Consider the following 23,894-nt stretch of genomic DNA (forward strand, 5'->3'; position numbering starts at 1 on the left):
GACAGAGTGCTGGTGTTGAACAGCAGTGTGTCCTGTGGTATTCTGTGACATCTTCTTTCTTATTCAGACACTGATGAGTGTGCCACCCAGAGAGGCTTATGTCGGAACGGAAACTGCGTCAACACCCTGGGCACCTTCTTCTGTGTGTGCCGCGACGGCTATGAGCTCACAGCTGACGGCAGAATGTGTGCAGGTATAAAGGGACATCACATGAAGGTTTCACTAATCCTGTCCTGTGTACATTCCCCCCTCTGATCTTTAATTGTTGGTGCAATTCATGGATATTTCCCTGCTGTGTTTGTCCTCTCAGATATCAACGAGTGTTCTGTGAATCCTGGAACTTGTGGTGCTGGGACGTGTGTGAACCTGGACGGTTCTTATCGGTGCATCTGTCCTCCTGGCTACTATCTCCATGAAGAGACCTGTGAAGGTAAGGCATACATAATTCTTTGAGACACACATACGGGTATTTCGGGGCGTATAAGTATTGTTGCGACAACCACAGATGTAGATGAAATAATTCATCTTTTGGGCAACGTCGCCCGGCGATAGTAGACGATTGGGCGATAGCCAATGAAATTCAAGCGACGCTCGCCGTTGGTCTCTAAGGTCTCCCGCTGTTAAAACGTACTATCAGTTTTTGCGGGGTCAATCCCTCCCCTCTTCACTCGTTCTAGGACGTATGTGTAGCCAGAAGTATATCTGATCAGTCCTCGTTGTAACTAGTTCATGAGAGGAATTCCACTAGGTACAACATGTAGAATATTTTCTAGAGATTTCAACGTATTGAGTTTGAAATCAATGGTATATGAATTTGTTTCGCTAAGTGACTATAGTTTGACAGCTTTATACCCCAGCGGCTAGGCTCTATTTTTAAATGTTCACACACTTTTACTGAGGTATATTTAACACTACATGGTACACGTCTTCCTGGTGACATCATGACAAATTGAAACGTACCGCTCTCTTTATCGCTTCAGACAAATTAGTCTTAAAAATGTCAGGTTTTTTTGGCAGAAACTTGCCAAAAAATGTTGCTCTTTGTAAAAGAGCAACATTTTTTGGCAAGTTTCTGGCAGTGTGCGGGACCCTTCTTTGTTCTTCAAAGATAACCTTTTTAAGTATGCTTTATTGCCCTACGCACCTGTCACTAGACTTTTGAGGTGTGCATCGGCCTTTTGCTAAAAAGGTTTTTTTGGCATACATAGCCAGACATACTTTAAGCTATATGTCTTGTATCGTTGTGAAATGTTTCTTAAAAAAAGAACATTTCTGTCAGAGATAACGTGACAAATGCAAACAGTCCGGATATTGGCCTTTCTTAACCCAGGTCACTTCGAGTGCATGTCGGTGAAATCACCCCTCAACGTCTTCTGACAGACATACTAGGGGTTGGAACATGCATCCAGCAAGCCCAACCCAGTAGTCACTTTGAGTGGCACCACACAAAGCCACGAGTGAACATGTACTGTATGTCAGACATTACTATTACTAACCCGACCCAAAACCCCAAACCTAACCATAACCGCAAGCACGTCACAACGCATGTGGGTGAACATGTACTGTATGTGGGACATTACTATTACTAACCCTACCCCAAAACCCCAAACCTAAACATAACCGCACGTCGCAACACATGTCGGACCAAAGCAAACTTCACTTTATCCGCAAAGGATTTGAACCCACTCAACCCAGGAGGTATGGATTGAAAGTCTATTGCCTAACGAGGCATGCTACAAGCTGGCTGCTGGAATGCTTTTCTAGAGTCTACTTCATTATAACACGCCCAAGTCATGTAAAAGAAAAGGAAAAACCCTGCCCAGTAAGGAAAAACCCCGCACAGTAGGGGAGCGGTTGGGGGAGGCTTCCCTCCCTCATCCCCTCCCATATTTCTCGGAGATATAGCTGAGGGCTGATTTCACCCAACACCACTTTGCGCGCAGTTGTTCACACACACACACACACACACACACACACACACACACACACATGCACACACTCATGCGTGCATGCACACACACACACGCACACACACACACACCAAAAAACACGCACGCGCACACACGCACGCACGCATGCACTCACACACACACACACACACACACACACACACACACACACACACACGCAACCATGCATGTGAAACATAACGCAAATGACAGCCATGACCAGCTCTGCTGAGGTTCACCAGAGGAGTTTAAGGCACTCCATTCCAACTCCTTCCTCCTCCTCCTCCTCCTCCTCCTCGCCTCACACCACCAGCGCCACTACAGAATGCCCCATTTCTCCCCTTTAGCACGTGGGAGAGAAGCCAGGCCAGAGCACTTGGGTTGTTTACACAGTGGGGGCTGATGAAGAGATATTCGACAGACTTCATCACGTTCCCACTCCACGCTCTGTTCCTGGAAGCAGGGCGAGGAACAGGCTTAGCGGTACCCGTAGCAGCTGGTCCGTGTGATGGGTGGACTGGTGACATGGAGTCCAAATTCCACATAATTGTCATCCCCACCCTGATGATGACCTATGTGCGTCACAAAGCATCGGTCATTTTTATTACATATCGCAGTGTAAAATGAAAGCATTTAGCACAAACCCTACAGACTACATTTCTGATTGAGACCAGATTCCACCCACGCAATGAGACCCTTCACAAGATGGTGCCTCATCCCTCCATCCAGTAGAGGGATTATGTTCTGTTTAATCAAACTCACTTAGGCTCATAATATATTGTTGTGAGGTCATCACTTGCATAATGCCACCATCACAGATGCTGACTCACAGATGCTGACTCACAGATGCTGACTCACTGAGGGGGGTTCATGTGAAAAGCCAGACTATATTTCACTGGACCATTGCAATATTTAAGTTGGTGTTAGAGAAAGTATCCTTTTCTCCCCTAATGGTTACACTGGTGAACAGAAAGCTGCAGTATGATTAAAGGAGAACTTTGGGGATAGTTCAAGTCAATTCTACCGTTATGTTGTGAAAAGCCTTCTGTGTTTTGTGAGATCAGTCGCTCAGAGCTGGAAAACGGATGACAGCCCACAGTATGTCAAATTTGCTTAGCAGTTAGTACAGTGTCCTGCTAGTAGTTGATGTCATAAGGGGACGATTAAAGTGCTGACTGGCTCTGTTCCCTCTGTGCGTCAGATGTCGACGAGTGCTCCAGTTTAGCCGAGATCTGTACGTTCGGAACGTGCTCCAACACTGAAGGAAGCTTCACCTGTTTGTGTCCAGAGGGGTTCCAGCTCTCATCCTCAGGACGCAGATGTCTGGGTAAGTGTGTGCATGCGTGCGTGCGTGCGTGCGAGAGAGACAGACTGAGAGACAGACAGACAGCTACACTGCTACTGTACATACTGTATGCATTTGCAGTATGTGATTTACTGCAACGATGCAACTGGTACAGTGCCGTGCCGTGTATGGCAACGTTGCATGGAGTGCATATCTCGTACTCCACGTTATGGACCATTATAGGTCAAACAGCCTGGAAGTACATCAGCGCTGCTCTACTGTACCTCTCCTTACGTCTGTGTGTCTTTATAGTGGAGAATGAGGAGTCAGTCAGTCAGTCAGTGAGCACACAGGCCTGCTCTGCTCTCTCTACACGGCACATACTGTTCTGTTCCAGCTGGTTCTGCTGCTGCTGCTGCTTGGCTCACTGAGGCCAAGGGTGGCTCTGAACAGATCACTTTTCCATTTCCTCAGTCTCTCTCTCTCTCTCTCTCTGTGTGTGTGTGTGTGTGTGTGTGTGTGTGTGTGTGTGTGTGTGTGTGTGTGTGTGTGTGTGTGTGTGTGTGTGTGTGTGTGTGTGTGCGTGTGCGTGCGTGTGCGTGCGTGCGTGCGTGCGTGCGTGTGTTTGGGGCGGGTGGGTGGGGGAACAGTCAGAGACCCATGTTAGGGAGTTCCCCCTCCAAACACCGAGATGATGACATCATCAGTTTAGTGAGGCAGTTTACAATTCCTGCTTTTCTTTTCTCTCCTGCAGCTGGATTAAAGGGGGGGGGGGGGGATTGTTGAGGTGACAAAAGAGGAACTGAACAGCTGAAGAGCTTATAGTTCCACTGCAGAATTCTGTCGGAAGTCTGTGATTCACTTTGAGCAAATCTTTCAATCAATCATTGAATTTTAAGATTTTTAACTCTATATCTTTTGTTTTAGATAATGTGTAAAACTACTTTTCCTGAGTCAAGTATTTTGAATTGTCCTCAGAAACAGCGAAAGACGCGTGCCACAGATGCCATGCAGGCTTTAGATGGCATTGCAGGCTCAAACAGTTCCTGGCTAGGGGCATTGTGGTGTATGGTTTTCTACATTGCATAAATATAAATAATATCTTTATTTTGCATTATGAAAACAATGCACAATAGTTTATTCTTGGTACAGTCTGACTGGAGTAGGAACATAGTAATTTTCTACTAATCCTAGAAAAACATAGTGATAACATCGTGAAACCCCCCAAAAACATAGTGATATTATTTACACACTCACACCTTTCTTGCCATTACATTTAACACATTAGAATAGCTATCCGTTAATTAGATGCACAAACTGTCAGTTAATGAATTATTAATGTCTTGTTAAATATTTGTAAATAGTTGGTTAAGGATTTACAACTCTACCATACACATATTTAACGATATTAGTACTTAGCTACTTACTAATGACTTCATCTATTTTAATGTGTAAGTTGACTCAGCAGCGGATTTGAAATGAAAACACCTTCATTTGTGTTTCCTTAGATTGTTACCCTCCTTGTTCTGAACATCTGAAATATCTTTTGTCGAGATTCTCTGAATAAACCTTAGAACTGTAAGGTCATTGACAGATTCATATACATCTCAAATTATATTCACCCTTTAAGTTATACTGACACACACACACACACACACACACACACACACACACACAAACACACACACTTGCACAACAGCTGTGCAGAGAACACATAAATCTCTATTTCGGAAAGGCTGACAAATCAGTTTCATGGGGGAAAGTAATATGACACTCCTTGACATTCTTTGCACAGCACCAGGTGTTCATGCATGTGATCTTTGTGCCTCGGCCAGGTGTGTGTGTGTGTGTGTGTGTGTGTGTGTGTGTGTGTGTGTGTGTGTGTGTGTGTGTGTGTGTGTGTGTGTGTGCGCTCACGTGCGTGAGAGAGAGAGAGATCCATGGGGGTCAGACAGATTATTTGTATTGAGTTAAGGGAAGGCCAGAGTTAGAGTGTGCAGCCATATGCTTCTCATTACAAGATAGTGCCCGACTAGGACGAAAAACAACCCACAGAAACAGAGAGAGAGATTGGCAAACGCCAAGCACTGGCTGCAGGGAGACTAAAGGGCTGTATTTTGCGTGTCTTAAGTACCAGGCCTTATTACTTAACTTAAGACCTGGAGGCGTGATCAATGCCATTTGGCTATGCTGAGTGCCCAAAGAGCATTGACCACGCCTCCAGGTCTTAAGTTAAGTAATAAGACCTAGTACTTAAGACATGCAAAATACAGCCCTATCATAAACTCTTAAGATATATATATACTTCCTTTTATGCTAAATAGCTAAAATAGCTAATCAACTGTGGATTTAGGCTACTTTAGCCTATTTCTTTGCCGAATGTTTGCCTATTATTACTTGTCCAGAATAATTAGGGACGCTAGGGTTCATTTGCTTTACAACGCTTTCTCTGATTCCTTCTCTCTCTCTCTCTCTCTTTTCTCGGCTTCTCCTACACCCTACAATTCGACCCCTAGACGTCCGCGAGAATTATTGCTACACCAAGTTTGAGAACGGTCGCTGCCAGGCCCCGAAGCCCCTCAACACCACCAAGGACCAGTGCTGCTGCACGGCCATGCCGGGCCAGGGCTGGGGGGATCCCTGTGAGATCTGCCCCAGCAAGGATCAAGGTGGGTGGAGGAGCACAGGGTCACATTCGTACACTCTCAGAGACACTCTGGGGTCAATGTGTGCAATTTCAGGCGCACAAAAGCACACAGCTTCATAACATCCTGCATGTCTTTTTACTTTTTTGTTGTCATTATGTATTATTGATCTCTTAATGTTTTCATGTGTTGTGTTCCAGAGGCCTATCGTATTCTCTGTCCTAATGAGGGCTATCGAACAGGGATAGATGACAATCCTATAGGTATGTTTATTGATTTGCACTATATGTTGTTTATCTTTAAAAAAGACGACACTTTGTGGGCATCTGCGTGAAGCGAACACAAGGTTGGAGGGTGGGAAGCCGGGTGGGTAGGGCACTCTCTGTTGCTGCACAAGTTGCAACTCCTGCAAGTTGGTCAAGCTGCCAGTTTAGTGAGGAGAACTGGGAGGGATCTTGTGTTCCTCTGCATTGCCTCCTCTCTGTGAAACGTTTCACTGTCAAGTGAAAAGAAGTGGACTGGCGACGTCACATGTATTTCACTTCACATGTACTGTGCAGGTACTCCCTTGGCATACTGGCAGCATGCACAAATATCTGCTGCTGATGGGTCCAGCGATTTGCGATATTTTCCCCTGACAGACTCACAGACGCATTTGTAGACTATACACCATAACAAAACGACACTTTGTGCTATGTCACCGTATGTGTATGCTTGTTGCTTATTTTTGTGCATTTCTCTAATTGTAGATATCGACGAGTGTGTCAACAGCCCTTGTGTCAATGGCCAGTGTATCAACACAGATGGCTCTTTCCGCTGTGAATGTCCTTTGGGTTATCGACTGACAGATTTCATAAACTGTGAAGGTCAGTTTACTCTCTTCCTGTCTTTCCATCTCTCACAAATTTCTCTCTTTTTTTACACTGATTCCTCCATAACATATCTGTCATGTCTGTCAGACACACAGACACACACAGACACGAAATTCTCATTTCTCTGTACAAAGCTTTCCTCTAATGAGGCAAACATGCTAAATATGCCTCTCTTCCACTGTAGACACCGACGAGTGTGACATTGGAAACCCGTGCGGCAATGGCACATGCACTAATGTGGTCGGATCGTTTGAGTGTGCATGCGATGACGGATTTGAACCTGGCCCAATGATGACCTGCGAAGGTACGTAATGTTCTGTGGGCTCTCTCAGACGGACCATGCAGCGTGTGCGTGCGTATTAGCTGTCAGAGGTCACAGCTTTGACTTCTCCACTGTCTCCCACTCAGATGTAAACGAGTGCTCCCAGAATCCCCTGCTGTGTGCCTTCCGCTGCATCAACGTGGTGGGCTCCTACGAGTGTAAATGTCCCACGGGCTACGTGCTGCGAGATGACAAGAGGATGTGCAAAGGTACGAGAGCCCCACTCATTCCCCTGTATCAGCCAGGGTCTGACTTTTACTGGGAAGACGTGTTGGCATACTACAGACAGAGCACTTGAAAGACGACTGACTGGCCCCTCCATAAAGTTACATAATGCACTATATCTGCGAGACACTCCTCGGATGCTTGTCTCGGCTCGACTTAAACACTCTTTTAGCGATGATGAAACCATGGCAACTGTCATTTGCTAAGTGATTGTTTACACCAGCAGAACGCCCTGATAGCCAGAGAAACCATGGCTACCAGTGGTGTTTGGAAGGATGGGGCCGAGGCAGGAGGAACGTCTCAGAGTCTATAGCATCATTGTTTACATTTCAGCTCCAAACAGACCACCGGCTATCTCATTTCAGAGCTATAACACTAGAGAGCTCACGGTGGGAGGGGGGATGTTCAGAATACATGGCGGTGTAGCGCGTGTATATTCCTGACAAGCATCTGTCATCACATGTTAATTGTGGTAAAGGATCCGACGATTATCAGCTGACTGACACAGCTGGTAAGTCTACTCAGTTTTAGGTTGTTCCTATGGATTCTCACACCTGCTGGAGTGACGTTTGTTCCTACAGTAGGTTGATAGTGCCAATGCAAATGTTATATTCAAAGATTGCCCCAAAACAAGTGAGGGATAATTCACTCTTATCAGTGGGGTTATTGAAAGATAATCCATATTAAGGGTTTACAGTGTATTATCATTCTATTACTGCACAGCAGTTTTATCCCTTAGAAATTAACATTATTCTTTGTGTCCTCAGGTGTAAGACTTACACTACATTGCGTCAGTAAAGTATCACCATTAGTGAACCCTTTGGGTGAATGATTGGGTTGCCCGAGTTGCCTTCACTATTCTAAGTGTACAATATTGTCTTGTTTAACAGACCAGAATGAATGTGAGGACGGTATAGATGACTGCGCCAGCCGAGGGATGACCTGCAAGAACCTCATTGGCACATATATGTGCATCTGTGCCCCCGGATACACTCGCCCACCCAACGGAGAGGGCTGCATTGGTAACGCTTCATCATTCATTATGTCCAGTAAAATGTATTTTGGCGGGCCTCGATGGCCATTCAATCAGTCAGGCATTACGAAACGCCTGACTTTACACTTGGTTGCATGCTGACAATAGCCGATCTACAAGCTCACAACGTGTCACATCGTGAGCTCATAGATCTACTATTTTCCGAGCCCAACAACCAAGAACAATATGTTCTCCACTAGTCCCACCCTAACATCTTAGTCTAGTTTTTATTTGTTGACGAAATTGTCAATATATTTTGTCTTAGTTTTAGTCATCATAGCTTAGTTTTTATTTAGTTTTTCGTCAGTGAAAAAAGGTAGTCGACGAACATTTTCCGTCATAGTCTAAGGGCCGATTCATACTCCTATTTTACCGCTGTTTCGGCGCTGTAGTGCCGAAATGATTTCGGCTCGTCAAACCTAAAATGACGTCAAATTGTAGGCTCTACAGCACCGAACCGACTTTTATTCGGCTCTAAAATAGGAGTATGAATCGGCCCTTAGTGGACGGAAACAACACAGATCAGATCAGTAGTCACATTCTCATCATGGTGGTCAACACATTGGCTAATGTGCCTCCCATAGTACTGTATACTAGTGGCTAATATGCCTCCCATAGTACAGTATGTATATGAGTGGCTAATATGCCTCCCATAGTACTGTATGTACAGTATGAGTGCTGGAGAGCCTGCTACTGTATACATGAATATGTTGGCACCGTTAATGGTGTTGGCTGCCAGCTCTGGAAAGCACCTCTACTATACAGTATGTATGATGTATTAGATAAACATCTAGCATGACCATAAACATGCTTCACACTTTAAGCTGTTGTTAATATTATCCCATGCCTGCTGGTAATAGTAATTGATAGTTATTATCTAGGCTCTGACATATAACAGAAGTTATACTACGGCAAACATATCCATTGTATCTTTATGCTGTGTGTGTGTGTGTGTGTGTGTGTGTGTGTGTGTGTGTGTGCGTGTGTGCGTGTGCGCGTGTGTGCGTGTGTCAGATCTGAACGAGTGCTCCGCCAAACCAGGCGTATGTAAGAACGGCCGCTGTGAGAACACTGTAGGAAGCTTCCGCTGTAGATGTGACCAGGGATACCTCGCTAACCCCACACAGACCGAGTGTATAGGTAAGTACACTGCTCTCTGTCTGTCTCCATCACTGATACTAGTTCCGTAGCCTCTATGCATGGTCCTCTACTGTATGTCAGAGGTCCTCTACCAAAATAATCGTATTTTCACTGGGGATCCTCTCCTGACAAGCACTTGGAATTGTAGGGTTTGAGGCGTTAGATTTAGTTGGACTCATTTCCACAGATAAACATTGTGAAACTGAAAATAGGTGGTAGCTGAGCTGGGTGATCAGCTATTTTCAAAATGCTTATTTTATTTGACAATTTGGCCAATGTTTGACCAGTTTTTATAGTATAGTTTGTTGATTACTTTACATGCAGTAAATCGTGAGGTGACTCCCCTGGGGGTCTCGACCCACAGGTTGAGAACCACTAACTCTTTGTATACGGTATATCAAGGTCTGTTTCACAACTTCTTTGACTGACCCCTGCATTATCAGGAGGGGTTTCCTGCTACAGCAGACTTTGGGAAATGGGTTTTTCTTTTATGTAATGCTCAAGGCCAACCATTTCATAGCAGTTCTTTTCATCATGGCACAGTTAGGAACTATTTTCTCTGAGTGTATACAAGGATAAGGGGGCTAGGACCTCCCTGCAGAGGACTGGCTCTCTAATCTGAATGTATACTTCTGGCGTAGACTAGACGTGATGTACTAAGTAAACACAAAAGACCAGGGTGACATAATATTCTGAGCTGCCAGGACACAGACAGTGGCGATAGAACCATTCGGTTTATCTGCTCCAGTCTGGCTGCTTCTGAGGTCAGATCCTTTGTGGGAGGATGGAAAGGTCAACAAGGATGGGAAAAGTATGAGAAGCACTTAGTGGATGTCATCAATGTTAACTCCTTCATGGACTCCCTCATCCTGTCCCTGTGACTCTCCCCAACCCTTTGTGTGGTCTCGTTTTCCTCCCCTTCCTTTTCACTCTGTGTTTGTTGTCTCATTGTCTCTCTCTTACTCCATCTCACACACCCTACCTCCTGTCCGCCTCGCTCTCTCCTTCCTCTAGATAACCGCGAGGGCTTCTGCTTCACGGAAGTGCTGACCACCTTGTGCCAGATGACCTCAAGCAACAGGAACTTGGTGACCAAGTCGGAGTGTTGCTGCGACGGAGGCAGGGGCTGGGGCACAAACTGTGAGCTCTGCCCCCTCCGTGGAACCACGCACTACAAGAAGATGTGTCCCCTGGGCCCTGGATACACCACCGATGGCAGAGGTATCTATAGGAGCAAAGGAGTCTGTGTTAACAATGGAATTATTGTCTTCTCATTGCACGCAAAGACAGTTCATTAATAATTAAATGTCAGAATAAGACGTACTTTAAGGTTTTTCAATGATGTGATACTGGATATCTTAACCCATTTTGGGCGGGAACCCCTTATGGTGTTAGCATTATGTTATGATTTAGCTATTGAAAAAATAGCAGATCTACAAGCTCATAGCGCGCCACCGAGTGGCACGCTACGAGCTTGTAGGTCTGCTATTTTTTTTTAATCGAGGACTGACGACTGACATAGAAAACTGGGTTTTTCTAAATGGCTTAAGAATCAGATATTTAAATGTCAATGTAGATGTCCAATTAAACCCTATTATACATGATTGTTTCCATCCAGGCAGTTATGCCGTTCCATTTCATTTACTAATACGTTCTCTGCATTCAGACATTGATGAGTGCCGTGTGATGGGCAACCTGTGTAAGAACGGCCAGTGCATCAACACCCTGGGCTCCTACAACTGCATCTGCAAGCCTGGCTACACCAATGACATCACCGGCTCGCAGTGTGTGGGTAAGGCTCAGTCTCATTAACCGTCACCTACTGTAACGTTACAGAGTCGTCCTCCTCCTCCACCAAGCCCCAACGCTCCCTCCTCTCTCATTCCTACAGTCTAGTAAAGTGTTGAAACTATGTGCAGACTGGCCTATGTGCAGACTGGCCTATGTGCAGACTGGCCCGAGCTCTCGTCTGAGAAATACAACCTATGTCTGTCTGTCTCATCACTTGCCCCTGTGGAATTTCTTGGCAATGAGATCAAAGGCACTCTCAGGTCTCTCTCTCTCTCCGTTTATCTCTGTCTCCGTCCGTTCACCTCACACTCTATGTCCTTCTCCTTAGATGTAGATGAGTGCATTCAGGCGCCGAAGCCTTGCAACTTCATCTGTAAGAACACGGAGGGAGGCTACCTCTGCTCCTGCCCACGCGGATACATCCTACAGGAAGATGGCAAGAGCTGCAGAGGTTAGACCCGCACGCACGCACACACACACACACACACACACACACACACACACACACACACACACACACATACACACCCATGCACACGCCCACGCCCACATTCTCACTAAGAGCAACCGTAGTGCTGATAATGATTGGTAAAAAAGTTTATCAAAGAACCTTGGGAGCTGCAATATCAAACCCAAATGTAAAACGTGAACTAGCTGTCCCTTTAAGATCCAGCTTGGAGATGTTAATGGTGGGGGCAGGGCCAGGCCTCTTCCTCACTGTGTGGAGATGTTAGTGGTGGGGGGGCAGAGCCAGGCCTCTTCCTCACTGTGGGGGCAGAGCCAGGCCTCTTCCTCACTGTGGGGGAAGAGCCAGGCCTCTTCCTCACTGTGTGGAGATGTTAGTGGTGGGGGCAGAGCCAGGCCTCTTCCTCACTGTGGGGGCAGAGCCAGGCCTCTTCCTCACTGTGGGAGCAGAGCCAGGCCTCTTCCTCACTGTGGGGGAAGAGCCAGGCCTCTTCCTCACTGTGTGGAGATGTTAGTGGTGGGGGCAGAGCCAGGCCTCTTCTTCACTGTGTGGAGATGTTAGTGGTGGGGGGGCAGAGCCAGGCCTCTTCCTCACTGTGGGGGCAGAGCCAGGCCTCTTCCTCACTGTGGGGGCAGAGCCAGGCCTCTTCCTCACTGTGGGGGCAGAGCCAGGCCTCTTCCTCACTGTGGGAGCAGAGCCAGGCCTCTTCCTCACTGTGTGATGTTAGTGGTGGGGGCAGAGCCAGGCCTCTTCCTCACTGTGGGGGCAGAGCCAGGCCTCTTCCTCACTGTGGGAGCAGAGCCAGGCCTCTTCCTCACTGTGTGATGTTAGTGGTGGGGGCAGAGCCAGGCCTCTTCCTCACTGTGTGATGTTAGTGGTGGGGGCAGAGCCAGGCCTCTTCCTCACTGTGGGGGCAGAGCCAGGCCTCTTCCTCACTGTGGGAGCAGAGCCAGGCCTCTTCCTCACTGTGGGAGCAGAGCCAGGCCTCTTCCTCACTGTGGGAGCAGAGCCAGGCCTCTTCCTCACTGTGTGATGTTAGTGGTGGGGGCAGAGCCAGGCCTCTTCCTCACTGTGTGGAGATGTTAGTGGTGAGGGCAGAGCCAGGCCTCTTCCTCACTGTGTGATGTTAGTGGTGGGGGCAGAGCCAGGCCTCTTCCTCACTGTGTGCGTGCTAATTAATGTGGGACCCATGTCCACCGCGTGCATTTGGCTGTGTCACTGTTTATCAGACTTGTTTTTGAGTCTAAACAAGCAATGTTCATTATTTTTTATAGCCTCTCTCATCTTTATTCATCAAAAATTGAGTTGCCCCACCCCCCCCCCCCCCCTCCTCCACACACACACACACACACACACACACACACACACACACACACACACACACACACACACACACACACACACACACACACACACACACACACACACACACACACACACACACCACCCACGTTTCCGTTGTCTGGTTCATTGGAAGTTCATTTGTAGGTCACTGACTGTAGAAGGACTGGAATTTGACTCACAGAGAGCTGTAGTACGTACTGTACGGGACGGCTCTGACCACCATATCCATTCCTACGTGCTCTGTTGCAAAATAAACAGTCCTTTTTTTCTGGTACTTAGTTCCTTAGCTATATTGTTTATTATAATCTCTTTTCCAGATCTGGATGAATGTTCCACCAAGCAACACAACTGTCAGTTCTTGTGTGTCAATACCATTGGAGGGTTTACTTGCAAATGTCCCCCTGGCTTCACCCAGCACCACACGGCCTGCATTGGTAAGCTACAGCGCACACGCGCGCGCACGGCGCGCGCACACACCTCACACAATACTTCTTGTAATCAATAAACATACCAACCACAAATCCACTCACAAAACAAGGCAAAATATCGCAATACAAAAGACAAAACACAAAACAGTAACAAGGAAAGCAAACATACAATAAAACTCAATTAAATTGAAACCAAAATTATTCTTTGTTAGCGATTCCCAGTGTATCAATAATATTCTTTATGATTATATCCTAAACAAAAGTTCTATTTAGGGGCGGCCTGACATTACAAAAATAATGTGAACCCAACTCACCCCCACACATCCTGCTTCCCCTGCCTAATACACAAAGAATTCGGCAATATCCTTTATAATCTAAATTATTGTTGTATCTTTCATCATCTCAGCCAGCCCATAAAAGACGCTTAAAGGCCTCCATCTAACCCTTACTAAACCTTTCTCAGAGTTAATGGACTCGGGCTGATATCACACTGATCTTATTAGGCTTGACCGTTTCGTAGTCATGGTGGTTTAGCAAGGCCTTGTTGTGGAACGCTGGAATGGATCGCCATGGCTACCAAAAGCTTTTATTACACACCAGAAGGCAACTCCCATGACCTCATATCGAACCAGTAGAGAGGAATGCTTTGCCCGCTTGTGGAGTACTAATAGGTGATCTGGCAGATTGCATTGTGGAGGGTTACAAACGCTTGACCTGGACGTCACTCATTCAAATACCTAGAAATAGTCACATATGCAGAGACATTTTTGGGTTAACTAAAATTAACACATATAGTTTCACAATTACTGTTTACCCCCAAAACAAACAAAAAAGACGTAATCAAGCGTCATTTATTCACTCTTGGATATGAAGCCAATATGGAAGTCATGAAAGCGCTGCAGTTCCAATTAATGTTTGTGTCGCTGATTCCCCTATTCCGGCATTCCCCTATTTGGAGTCAATGCTTTACTAAGCTCAAAGGTTTACTAAGCTAATAAGCTATATAAAACCAAGTATAAAGAATGTAATGTATGTTTTCATTTGCTAGTTTCAAGCCGTCTTCCCACTGCATGATTTAAGCGTTTTTGTAAATTATGGTCCCATTAATTTTACAATGGATGATAAAGTAGGGTATGTTTTCAGGACTACCCCTTTCCTTACCCTGTTTCTGTAACTAACAATTTGTTCTTTGTCAGCTTCAAAAGATGTAATATATATATTATTTTTTTTTACTCACATTCCAAATCTAACACATACTGACTTTACAATATTATTTGGAATAAAGACTAGCTCTGCCATGTAAGGCATAAGAAAGCAACTCCAGTGCTGGTTTGGGATCTCTGAGGCACACTGTAGATTAGTTGGCCTCAAATCAGCATTTCTTCCTCTCTTTGTAGACAACAATGAGTGTTCTAGTGACCCCAACCTCTGTGGCTCCAACGGTGTCTGCCAGAACAGTCCAGGAAGTTTCAACTGTGACTGCCAGCGAGGTTTCTCACTGGACCCTAATGGACAGTCCTGTGAAGGTCAGTATCCCACTGCTATCACGACTATATATATCACAACTATAAGGAATAGTTAGTTACTAATGTGCGTATGTTCCTTTGACAGATATGGACGAGTGTGATGGCAGCCACAGATGCCAACATGGCTGCCAGAACCTGGTAGGAGGTTACCGGTGCAGCTGCCCACAAGGGTACTTGCAGCACTACCAGTGGAACCAGTGTGTGGGTGAGTGCTACCACACACTTTCTCTCACATCTCATAAAATATTCTCCCCTCCTCTAGAAGTTATATCCCACCTATGAAAATAGGGGTCCTCCAGGTGGTTCCAGTGGAGCCCTCAGCAACATTAATTAATTGATTGATTAATAGTTCAAGTTCACCATTATTATGTTTGTAAGTACAATTATAGAACATACTTTACAAGAATGGCTATTTTGAGTTTTATTGTTACTCTTCATGTACTTCAATGACAGTTATGGAATCATATCTCAGAATGGACAATAGAATGGAGTACCCATGCAGAGACAAAATCATATCAAATGTGGTGGCCTAATGTTTCAAACTGGGTTCCTTTCAATGGAAAAAGGCTGAGAATCATTCCTCTTAGGTGCCACCAAACAGAAATACTCCTCACTATGCGTGCGGAAATAGCCCTTTGAAAGCACAGCTACAGTTCTGCCTTTATGTATTCACATGTTTATGACATTTACTCCAGCGTTTCCCAGTATTGTATCCGCTCCCCTGGCTGGGATGACGTCACGTCTGTCTATGTGTTTACTTCCGTTTGACCTCCTCTGTTCTAGATGAGAATGAGTGTCAGAACAGCCATATTTGTGGGGGTGCGTCGTGTCATAACACCCTGGGGAGCTTCCGCTGCCTTTGCCCTACTGGTTTCAACTATGAGCAGGGCGGTAGCGGGTGCGCAGACGTCAACGAGTGTTCTTCAAGTTCCAACCCTTGCAACCACGGCTGCTCAAACACGGACGGGGGATACCTGTGTGGATGCCCACCTGGATACTTCCGTGCGGGACAAGGGTATGCGAGTGAGCCTGTGCACGCTGTAAAATAATCAGTGTTAATGGGTAAACTAACACTGATCCCAATGAGGAAATCCAAGCATCACATTAGCCAAGACTATATAACTGCATATAAAAAAAACACTAGTCAACCGTCAACAAGACTAGTCTAAATGTCCCTCTAGCGGCTCCTAGAGGTAAACACAAGCTGACCAAAGTTATTTGATAGAGCTCTGTGGCCTCACTAGAAAGGCTATAAATGACAGTTAATCACTGTGTACAATAATGAGAATTCTCCTACTCTTATCAGTCTTCATGTACAGTCATCAAACAGTGCTAAATACATAGTTATAATTGATGGCCATGTCTATGTTTCAGTCACTGCATCACCGGTATGGGCTTTTCTGGTCCTGGCTCCAGTATTGGAGAAGGAGAAGACTCACCATTGACAGATGAGAACTCCCTATCACCTGAAGCATGCTACGAGTGCAAGATCAATGGGTACCCTAAGAAAGGACGTAAACGTCGAAGCACCAACTCAACACTTGAGGGAGATACACAGGTAATACTATTACTTATTACCTGCTTGTATGTACACAGTACTATCCTCATGTTGAATTTGTCTGCCCACCTGTCAGGATAAATACCTGCTTAGATCAAGTATGACTTTTCACAAATCATTGTGTCTCTGTGGCAGACCGAGCAGGAGGTCAGCCTGGCCAGTGTTGACATCGAGGACACCTTGCAGATCCACCTGAACATCAGCGACCTGAGCAGCCGTGACCGCATCCTGGAGCTCACGCCTGCACTGTCCACCCTCAACGACCATGTGCGCTATGCAATTGACTTTGGCAACGATGATGGCTACTTCAAGATCAACCAGAGAGAGGGTGTGAGCTACCTGCACATGGCCAAGAAGAAAGCCCTGCCCCCAGGGGCCTACGTCCTACAGATCAGCAGCATGCCCCTCTACAGGAAACAGGAGCTGGCTGAGCTAGAGGACGAACATGATAAAGACTACCTCACAGGACAGCTGGGAGACGTACTGAAGATGAGGGTGCAGATCATCCTGCATTAACCACCACAGGACTGAGACAGGCGGATGTCGCCCACAGCCACTGATCCAAGGCCAGGCTCCAATTCCCCTCAACGCTGCGTCCACGTCAATGGGATGAAAGAGGAATCTTTGAATCTGGGTCATTGGCTCGGGACAACTTCTACCCGCTCTAGTAGAGAGGAGCTCGCCGCCAAAGAGACAACGGGAGGAATGGGGGGACTGTATCATTTGATTCCCAAAGATGATTCTACATATCATAGATGCAATCTCTCGTGGCTTTTTTTGTTTAAAAATGCCAGCTGAACCTGGCAGTAAGAAAGAGTCGACAACTTCAGCTGTGTGTAGAGTGCTCTGTGCTGAGTGGAAGGATTGTGAGAGTAGGTGTTGAATTTGTACGATGATATGTGGAATCAGGCACCACTTTGTAGGGCACATGGACTGCAGAAGGTTTCCAATGCCAAGGTTACACCACTCTGCGTAGGTAGAGAAAAGGGGTGAGTCCTAATAGTCTTACGTGGCTTCCTTTCCTCTCCCCATACACTAAATGACGACTTAACCAAGATATCCACTGGACATCCATCCATCAGTTGTGACTGTTCCTTTGCAGTGAATATGAAGAAAATAAAATGGGAAAAGAGAGGAATCCACTTTTACTATTAAGACGTAGACATATCTAAGCTTGAATGACTCCTTCAGCATATTTAAACCATGCTTTTCCATCTTTCCTACTGACTAGAATTATTCATATTTACTGGTGCTAGCAACACAACCACATAGACTTCTGAATGCACTGTACTACTCAAGAGAAAACAGAAAAAACACTCAGTAGTCAAAAAAGAAAAGATATGCAATCCCGTCAATCTTTAAAGATTTAATTTGTCTTTGCAACCAAAACAAAAGTTTGCTTCATAGCCTGTCTGCTCTCCTTTATACTACATGTAAATTAAGTGTGTTTATACTGTAATAATCAATGCCACTTTTAATCTATGAAGCATTTGTAAACTATAGGAAGCCCCTTGAATTGGAGGGGTTTGTAATGGTGCTTATAATGACCAACTACTTCCTTTGTAAACTGTGTATACACACACACACACACACACACACACACACACACACACACACCTGCACACACATTGTGATGATGCCGAACCTGGGCCTTCATGATTATGCACTGAGGCCGTCATGGCCACACATTCTCTCACAAATCCAATCAGTGCTGCATCGCCACGGACCAACCTTAAGACACCCGTCTGTGTTCTCTGTTCACATCAGTGAGGGTTTAGTTGTAAATTCACAATAAAAAACATATTTTGGTGTAAATGTATTCACTGCTGTACTTTCGCTTAACTTTGTCCACACTATATCAGTTTGGTGGCAAACAGTGGTGTAGGCCTACAGTCTTAAGTGCATCATAATCCATCCCATTGCCTTAGTTGGTCAAACGTACTATATTACAGGTAGTGTACGTGATGTTTTTTTTGTTAAAAAACCGTTTATTGTTAAAGCTCTATATTCTGATAGTGATCATTGTTAGTGTTCAGTAACGTGTCTCCATGCAGGTCGTTCTCAGACGAGCCCTACCTCGCCGTTTCCAGTCATCCCGGATACATCCACGTATGTTATGTCCTCGTGACTGGTGCCCATGTGTTTGTTTCCTTTTGAAAAGGAAAATTAATGTGGTCTCCGAGGCTAGTTCCCACAGCACTAATTTGCCGGCTGGCAGCTCTTGATGTCTTTGGCAGTGTCTCCCCATCTCTTTAATGAACAGAACTTTTTTTAGATTGGTGCCAATTTCAACCAATCAGGAGAGAGTACCCACTTATTAGCTTAAAAGTTCCAATTGTGTCCCTTCCACATCATTATCCTGTACGAGTCCTGATGAGATGAAATTGGTATCCCAACCTATTTCTGTTTACTTATTTTAACAAATGTATAAAATAAAGAAATGGCCTTACTCCACCTCTAAAACAAGTTTTAAAAGGTGAGAGTTTATAATACAGGCTGTGAGATCACACTAGAGTTGACAACAAGATACATACAGAATACAGATACACGAGACAACAGCCTTGAAGACAACAGCAAAAGGTAGGAATTTTTTGATATAACATTAATAAAAAACAGGAACCGTAATTGAAAAATAAAGTTTATTTGTACAACAGCTATGTAACTTATGCCCTGTAGAGCCACTCGGATTTAACATGCAAGTCAAGTGCATCATAATACATATCCCAATGTCTTCTTAACTGGTAAAACTGACTATGCAGTTAAACCGACTGAGTTCATAATACAGGCTGTGAGATGAGATCACACCAGACTAGACACACTAACGACACTCAAGACTGCAAAGATGCAATCCTTGTCCTACAATGCCCCCTGGTGGAAATGCAGGCTTCACAATTTGCTCCTGGTACATTATGGATTTCAGACAGGAAAGCAGTTAACCAGACAGTAGTCTTGAATTAACACAATTAAAGTGGCAGTAACAGTTCAAACAGGGATCGTACATGGTGGAAAGAAAAGTGTACTTTGTACAACAGCTACGGTATGTAACATTTGAAACCTCAGTTACGTCCAGTAGAGCCAAAACCCCCGGCTCCACGCTCCGTCTCATCCAAAGTCTGAAACAAATAGAATCGTGGCACCATGAGATCTCGATAGCATGAGAATTACATTTCTGAAAAGTATGCAACAAAACTGCAGAATGGAAGTAACCTCATTAAAATGTTTTACAATTTATAAATCAATGACAGATTACCTCTAGTTCCACAAGCTCTGGGTAGCAGATCTTCTCACATACCAGCTGAGCCACTCGGTCACCTTTTTTCACTGGTAGACAAGAATAGACAAAGGCAACACAGACTTAATTATTGTCATAAATGTTACAGTGCTGATGACAGACAGTACAACATGGAATGAGAAGCAGTACTATATCAATACCTTTTGGACTATGACTTCACTACACCATGAATGTTTCGATGTGTAGTAGTCACATCAATAAGCTACCAGTCAGTATACAGTACATTGTGAAAGGCTTATTTCCGTGTTCTTTTCCCACTTTTGTTTTGCAGACCGCTCTCCCCAGCAGCGGTTCTTGTATTTGAGGTAGAGGTGCTCCGATCGATCACTCACTCCAAAACACTCGATCGTGATTTACCCTATCTGGAGAAACCGATCTTTTATACCATTTAAGTGTTATAAAACTCAGATATTTAGTATAATATCACTTTGCATCTTTGTGACAGGCCTAAACATTATCCCCTTCCTCCCCACACACAGGAACAGCTAATAATTATAATAAATCAGACATATAATAATTTGGGAAATATTCAAATTATCCCCTTCCGCACAAGATCGGTATTGGCCGATCCAGAAAAAAACTAAAGGCGACCGAGATCATCGGTCCCAAAAAGCCTGATTCAGAGCACCCCTAATTCAAGGTTAAAGTTTGGATGATCTTATGATAATGTTAAGGGATCACGGCCTGGAATTTGGTTGAGAACCATTGCACTACATTGCAGTATATTGCATACTACTTGCATACTACAATATAGTGAGGAAAGCTTTAGTCACTGATGTTCAAGGCAAGCTCACCTTCAAAGGTCTCCTTGCTAAAGTTGAAGAGAACAACACCAACATTCCCTCTGTAGTCCTCGTCTACAACTCCAGCTAAGGAGAATTACACAATAATAAAACACAAAAATGAGTACAACTGTACAACATGCTGAAATAAACCAATTCATAACATTGCAAGTACAGTACTTAATGTGAACTGTTCGCAACTTACCGCCAACGTCAATGAAGTTCTTTACAGCCAGGCCAGATCTGGGTGCTGGGAGGGAATGATAGAAAAACTATTTTAACTCGTTGTAAGCCATAACATTTTTTACTTGCGACTTGAAACATTTGATTTAATTTATAATAGCCACAAATTGTCTTCAAATACATTCAAGGTGAGACAGAATGTGTAATAAAATAATGGTCTCACCCAAATAATCCAAACTATTTGCTGTGGTTAAAAATGATGTACCGGTATGCACATTACACAATAATGTAATTTTAGAGCTATTGGTGAGTGAGGCATTATGTTTACCCAACTTCAGTCTATCAAGTAGCACTCACCCACTCTGCCATAGCACCCAGATGGAACTGCTATCTGAATGTCTGTCTTCACAATGGCCTTGTCCATAGGTCCAATTGAGTAATCATATGCACTATATTGAAAAGAAAATATTAGACAAATCATGCATTTCCAAGAACTAGCAAAAAACTAAACCTACTATAGTTTTCATGCTAGTTACAACAAAGGGTTTGGCTGTGTTTACATCAGTAAATGCAATTGTTTTGTAACTCTGAGTGTATTATTAATGTCATGTGTCCTATTCCTATATAAGAGGAACACTGAGGGACCCTGTCAGCATGTTACAAATGGGCACAGCTCATAATACAGGACGAAGATATAGCAAATAAAATGACACTTTTGAATTAATTCAATTAATGTTTGGGTGGACAGACAATAAACACATGCTGCTGTTGCAGTTGCACTCATCTGAATCGTTACCAACCTGTACAGGTCATAGCCCGCTGCTTTGGGGGACCCTCTGGTTGGTGTAATGGCGTGCTCAGAGAGCTTGGCGAATTTCAGAACAGCTGGTTTCACATTTTCTTCACTCTGAGTCGTCGCTTCAGTCCTGCTCCTCTTCAGTGGAGATACATCAACTTCTACAGAAGGCATATCGGCAAGGTTTTTGTATCAGTGGTATTCTGAATGAATAAAGAACAGATAATTCCGAAGAAGGACTAATGTCTCTCTGCTGTGCTCGGTGCTCCCCTGTCTTCTTTATGAATGATTGTGAATGATGTGAATTTCCCGGGTTAAAAGTTGCGCCAAAGCTATTTGCTCCTCCCCGAAACAGTAACACGAATCTTATTACTTTGCGTGTACATTTCACTACGTATACTATTTAGCCCTTTATCCAATTACACTTACTTTGACTAGAATGTTGTCTTATAGTATAGACAAATAATTATACTACTTATTACAAATAATAAGTATTAATTCAGAAAAGTACACTTTGTACGGTATCTATGGCAACACTTCCGCTTGCCGGTTGCCAAGCGCCACGGCAGCTCTGAGCTCTCGCGAGACAATAGCTGCCTTCGTGACAGATAAACAGAACACGTCACATCAATCGAAATGTCTTTTACCAAACAATGTTTATCTCCTCTATAACTAAGGCCAGTCTAAAACACACGCATTACGTACACATTCACGCCGAGTCAGAGTCTTAAGAACTAAGCCACATGTCTTACTATGGCTCTGGCCAGTCCACATCTAAACGGTCAACATTTACAATGTAGCCATGCTAGCCTCACTGACGTTTGCCTTTGCGCTGGGCGAGCATCTGGACATGAAACATCCTTCGTGAACACCTTTGAGCAGCAAGTACAGACGAAGCACGCCATGACAACCGCATTTGCCTGTAAAACAAGAGCGCCATACTGCCTTCTGTTGTCTGTAGCTAAATGCTACAGTCAGCCATGGCTTAACGCCATACTCACTAAAGACAAGAGCTAAAAAATATACAAATATGTTGCACCGAATATCAGTGACCCAGTGTATTGAGTGACTCCAGAGGGCGCTGTCCGGCTGTTTTAGTAAAGCCTACAACAGGTATGACAATGGTGCTAAAAGTATAGCAAAAAGCCTTGCTTCCATTGTGGTCCTGTGTATTCAATTCATCAAGACATTTAAAACCGTTTAATCCCAATGTAGTTTGTTGAGCCATATCGTTATACAAATTACAGATCAAGTTGAGTGTTTGTTGTTGAATTTATCCAAAATAAAACAAACATGACCTATAATTACCCTATTGACTGGCTGGAAATTAAACATGTTCATTGTTCAGTGAGTGAAGTTGTGTACTGTATGTTTTGACAGGATACAGTAGGCCTATGCCAGATGTATGGAGGATGGAGATCGACTGGAGAGAAAGCCTGGTGACCCGAGTTGGAGGGCGTGTCCGAGTCTACCCTGGCCATCACATACAAAACTGACAATGTCAAGTAGAAGACTGCTCAAAGTAGGAACCTTGTTTTATATGTTCTTTATTTTTTCCTGCTGGTGCTTGTAAGCTGTGTGTGTATATTAATGTGATTCAAGGTGTTGCACTATTGCTGTTATTTTGGGACCACAATGACTGGGTGGCTGATGTTATACTGTTATTGTTCAGTGACTGTTCCTGGCCTTGGAATTGAAGGCTGAAGTGAATCTACTGTGTGTATGTTGAGTTGTATCTGCCACTGAAGGTAGTGAGTTGTAACAAGGAACACATACTCACTTGGAAATGGAATTGAAGACGATGATGTGGATTTATACAGTGTGTCTGTCGCGGGTGTTGTGGAAGCTTAGGAGTTGTGACAAGATGGCTCGTTCATGATTGGCTTTGTGGCAAAACCTATTACATACATTATGTAGGCTACTAGTCTAATGTAATATTTTACAGACAAATGTGTTAGAGGTACCATATGAGAACAGACAAACTCTAAATTGTTTCAGAAAATCGCACATTTTATTTAAATAGGAAGAAAGACAAAAATAAAATATACAGAGGATCGATGTGTTTGACCCTTGAGCACAAAGGGGTGTGTTGAGTAAAATGTTCTTAAAAAAATATAAACAGGATAGTATGAAATAGATAAACACATTTGTAATACAGTATTATATCATACCCTGAAATATCACATGAATCTTTCTTCAAACAATGAAGCCACCACTATTGAAGCAGAAGAAGTCGTTTAGACAATGCCTATATGGG

At 44.2% G+C, this 23,894-nt stretch overlaps 2 protein-coding genes across 4 annotated transcripts in view; one reads left to right on the forward strand and one right to left on the reverse strand.

Moving 5' to 3' along the window:
- Positions 1 to 18,403, forward strand: part of fbn1 (fibrillin 1) — a 79,462-nt gene extending 61,059 nt beyond the window's left edge. For all 3 annotated transcript variants that reach the window (XM_080760061.1, XM_080760060.1, XM_080760062.1), the window contains 19 exons: positions 68 to 193; positions 311 to 430; positions 3,151 to 3,276; positions 5,751 to 5,903; positions 6,080 to 6,142; positions 6,629 to 6,745; positions 6,936 to 7,055; positions 7,160 to 7,282; positions 8,189 to 8,320; positions 9,346 to 9,471; positions 10,486 to 10,692; positions 11,138 to 11,263; positions 11,591 to 11,713; positions 13,390 to 13,506; positions 14,898 to 15,026; positions 15,112 to 15,231; positions 15,810 to 16,041; positions 16,401 to 16,584; positions 16,720 to 18,403. In XM_080760061.1, the coding sequence (XP_080616187.1) occupies positions 68 to 193; positions 311 to 430; positions 3,151 to 3,276; positions 5,751 to 5,903; positions 6,080 to 6,142; positions 6,629 to 6,745; positions 6,936 to 7,055; positions 7,160 to 7,282; positions 8,189 to 8,320; positions 9,346 to 9,471; positions 10,486 to 10,692; positions 11,138 to 11,263; positions 11,591 to 11,713; positions 13,390 to 13,506; positions 14,898 to 15,026; positions 15,112 to 15,231; positions 15,810 to 16,041; positions 16,401 to 16,584; positions 16,720 to 17,100 (2,825 nt within the window). In that variant the 3' untranslated portion in view covers positions 17,101 to 18,403. The remainder of the gene's footprint in view (positions 1 to 67; positions 194 to 310; positions 431 to 3,150; positions 3,277 to 5,750; positions 5,904 to 6,079; positions 6,143 to 6,628; positions 6,746 to 6,935; positions 7,056 to 7,159; positions 7,283 to 8,188; positions 8,321 to 9,345; positions 9,472 to 10,485; positions 10,693 to 11,137; positions 11,264 to 11,590; positions 11,714 to 13,389; positions 13,507 to 14,897; positions 15,027 to 15,111; positions 15,232 to 15,809; positions 16,042 to 16,400; positions 16,585 to 16,719) is intronic.
- An 801-nt stretch (positions 18,404 to 19,204) lies between these two features.
- On the reverse strand, positions 19,205 to 22,680 carry dut (deoxyuridine triphosphatase). The gene is made up of 7 exons (XM_080760351.1): positions 22,457 to 22,680; positions 21,642 to 21,798; positions 21,199 to 21,290; positions 20,864 to 20,908; positions 20,671 to 20,745; positions 19,835 to 19,905; positions 19,205 to 19,697 (listed from the first exon to the last, which is right to left on the reverse strand). Exons 1-7 carry the CDS (start codon positions 22,575 to 22,577, stop codon positions 19,641 to 19,643), a joined length of 618 nt encoding a protein of 205 aa, XP_080616477.1. The 5' UTR covers positions 22,578 to 22,680; the 3' UTR covers positions 19,205 to 19,640.
- Between the last annotated feature and the right edge of the window lie 1,214 nt (positions 22,681 to 23,894).

Source organism: Protomyctophum bolini (assembly GCF_963924005.1).
Source record: "Protomyctophum bolini genome assembly, chromosome: 1".
NCBI lineage: Eukaryota > Metazoa > Chordata > Actinopteri > Myctophiformes > Myctophidae > Protomyctophum > Protomyctophum bolini.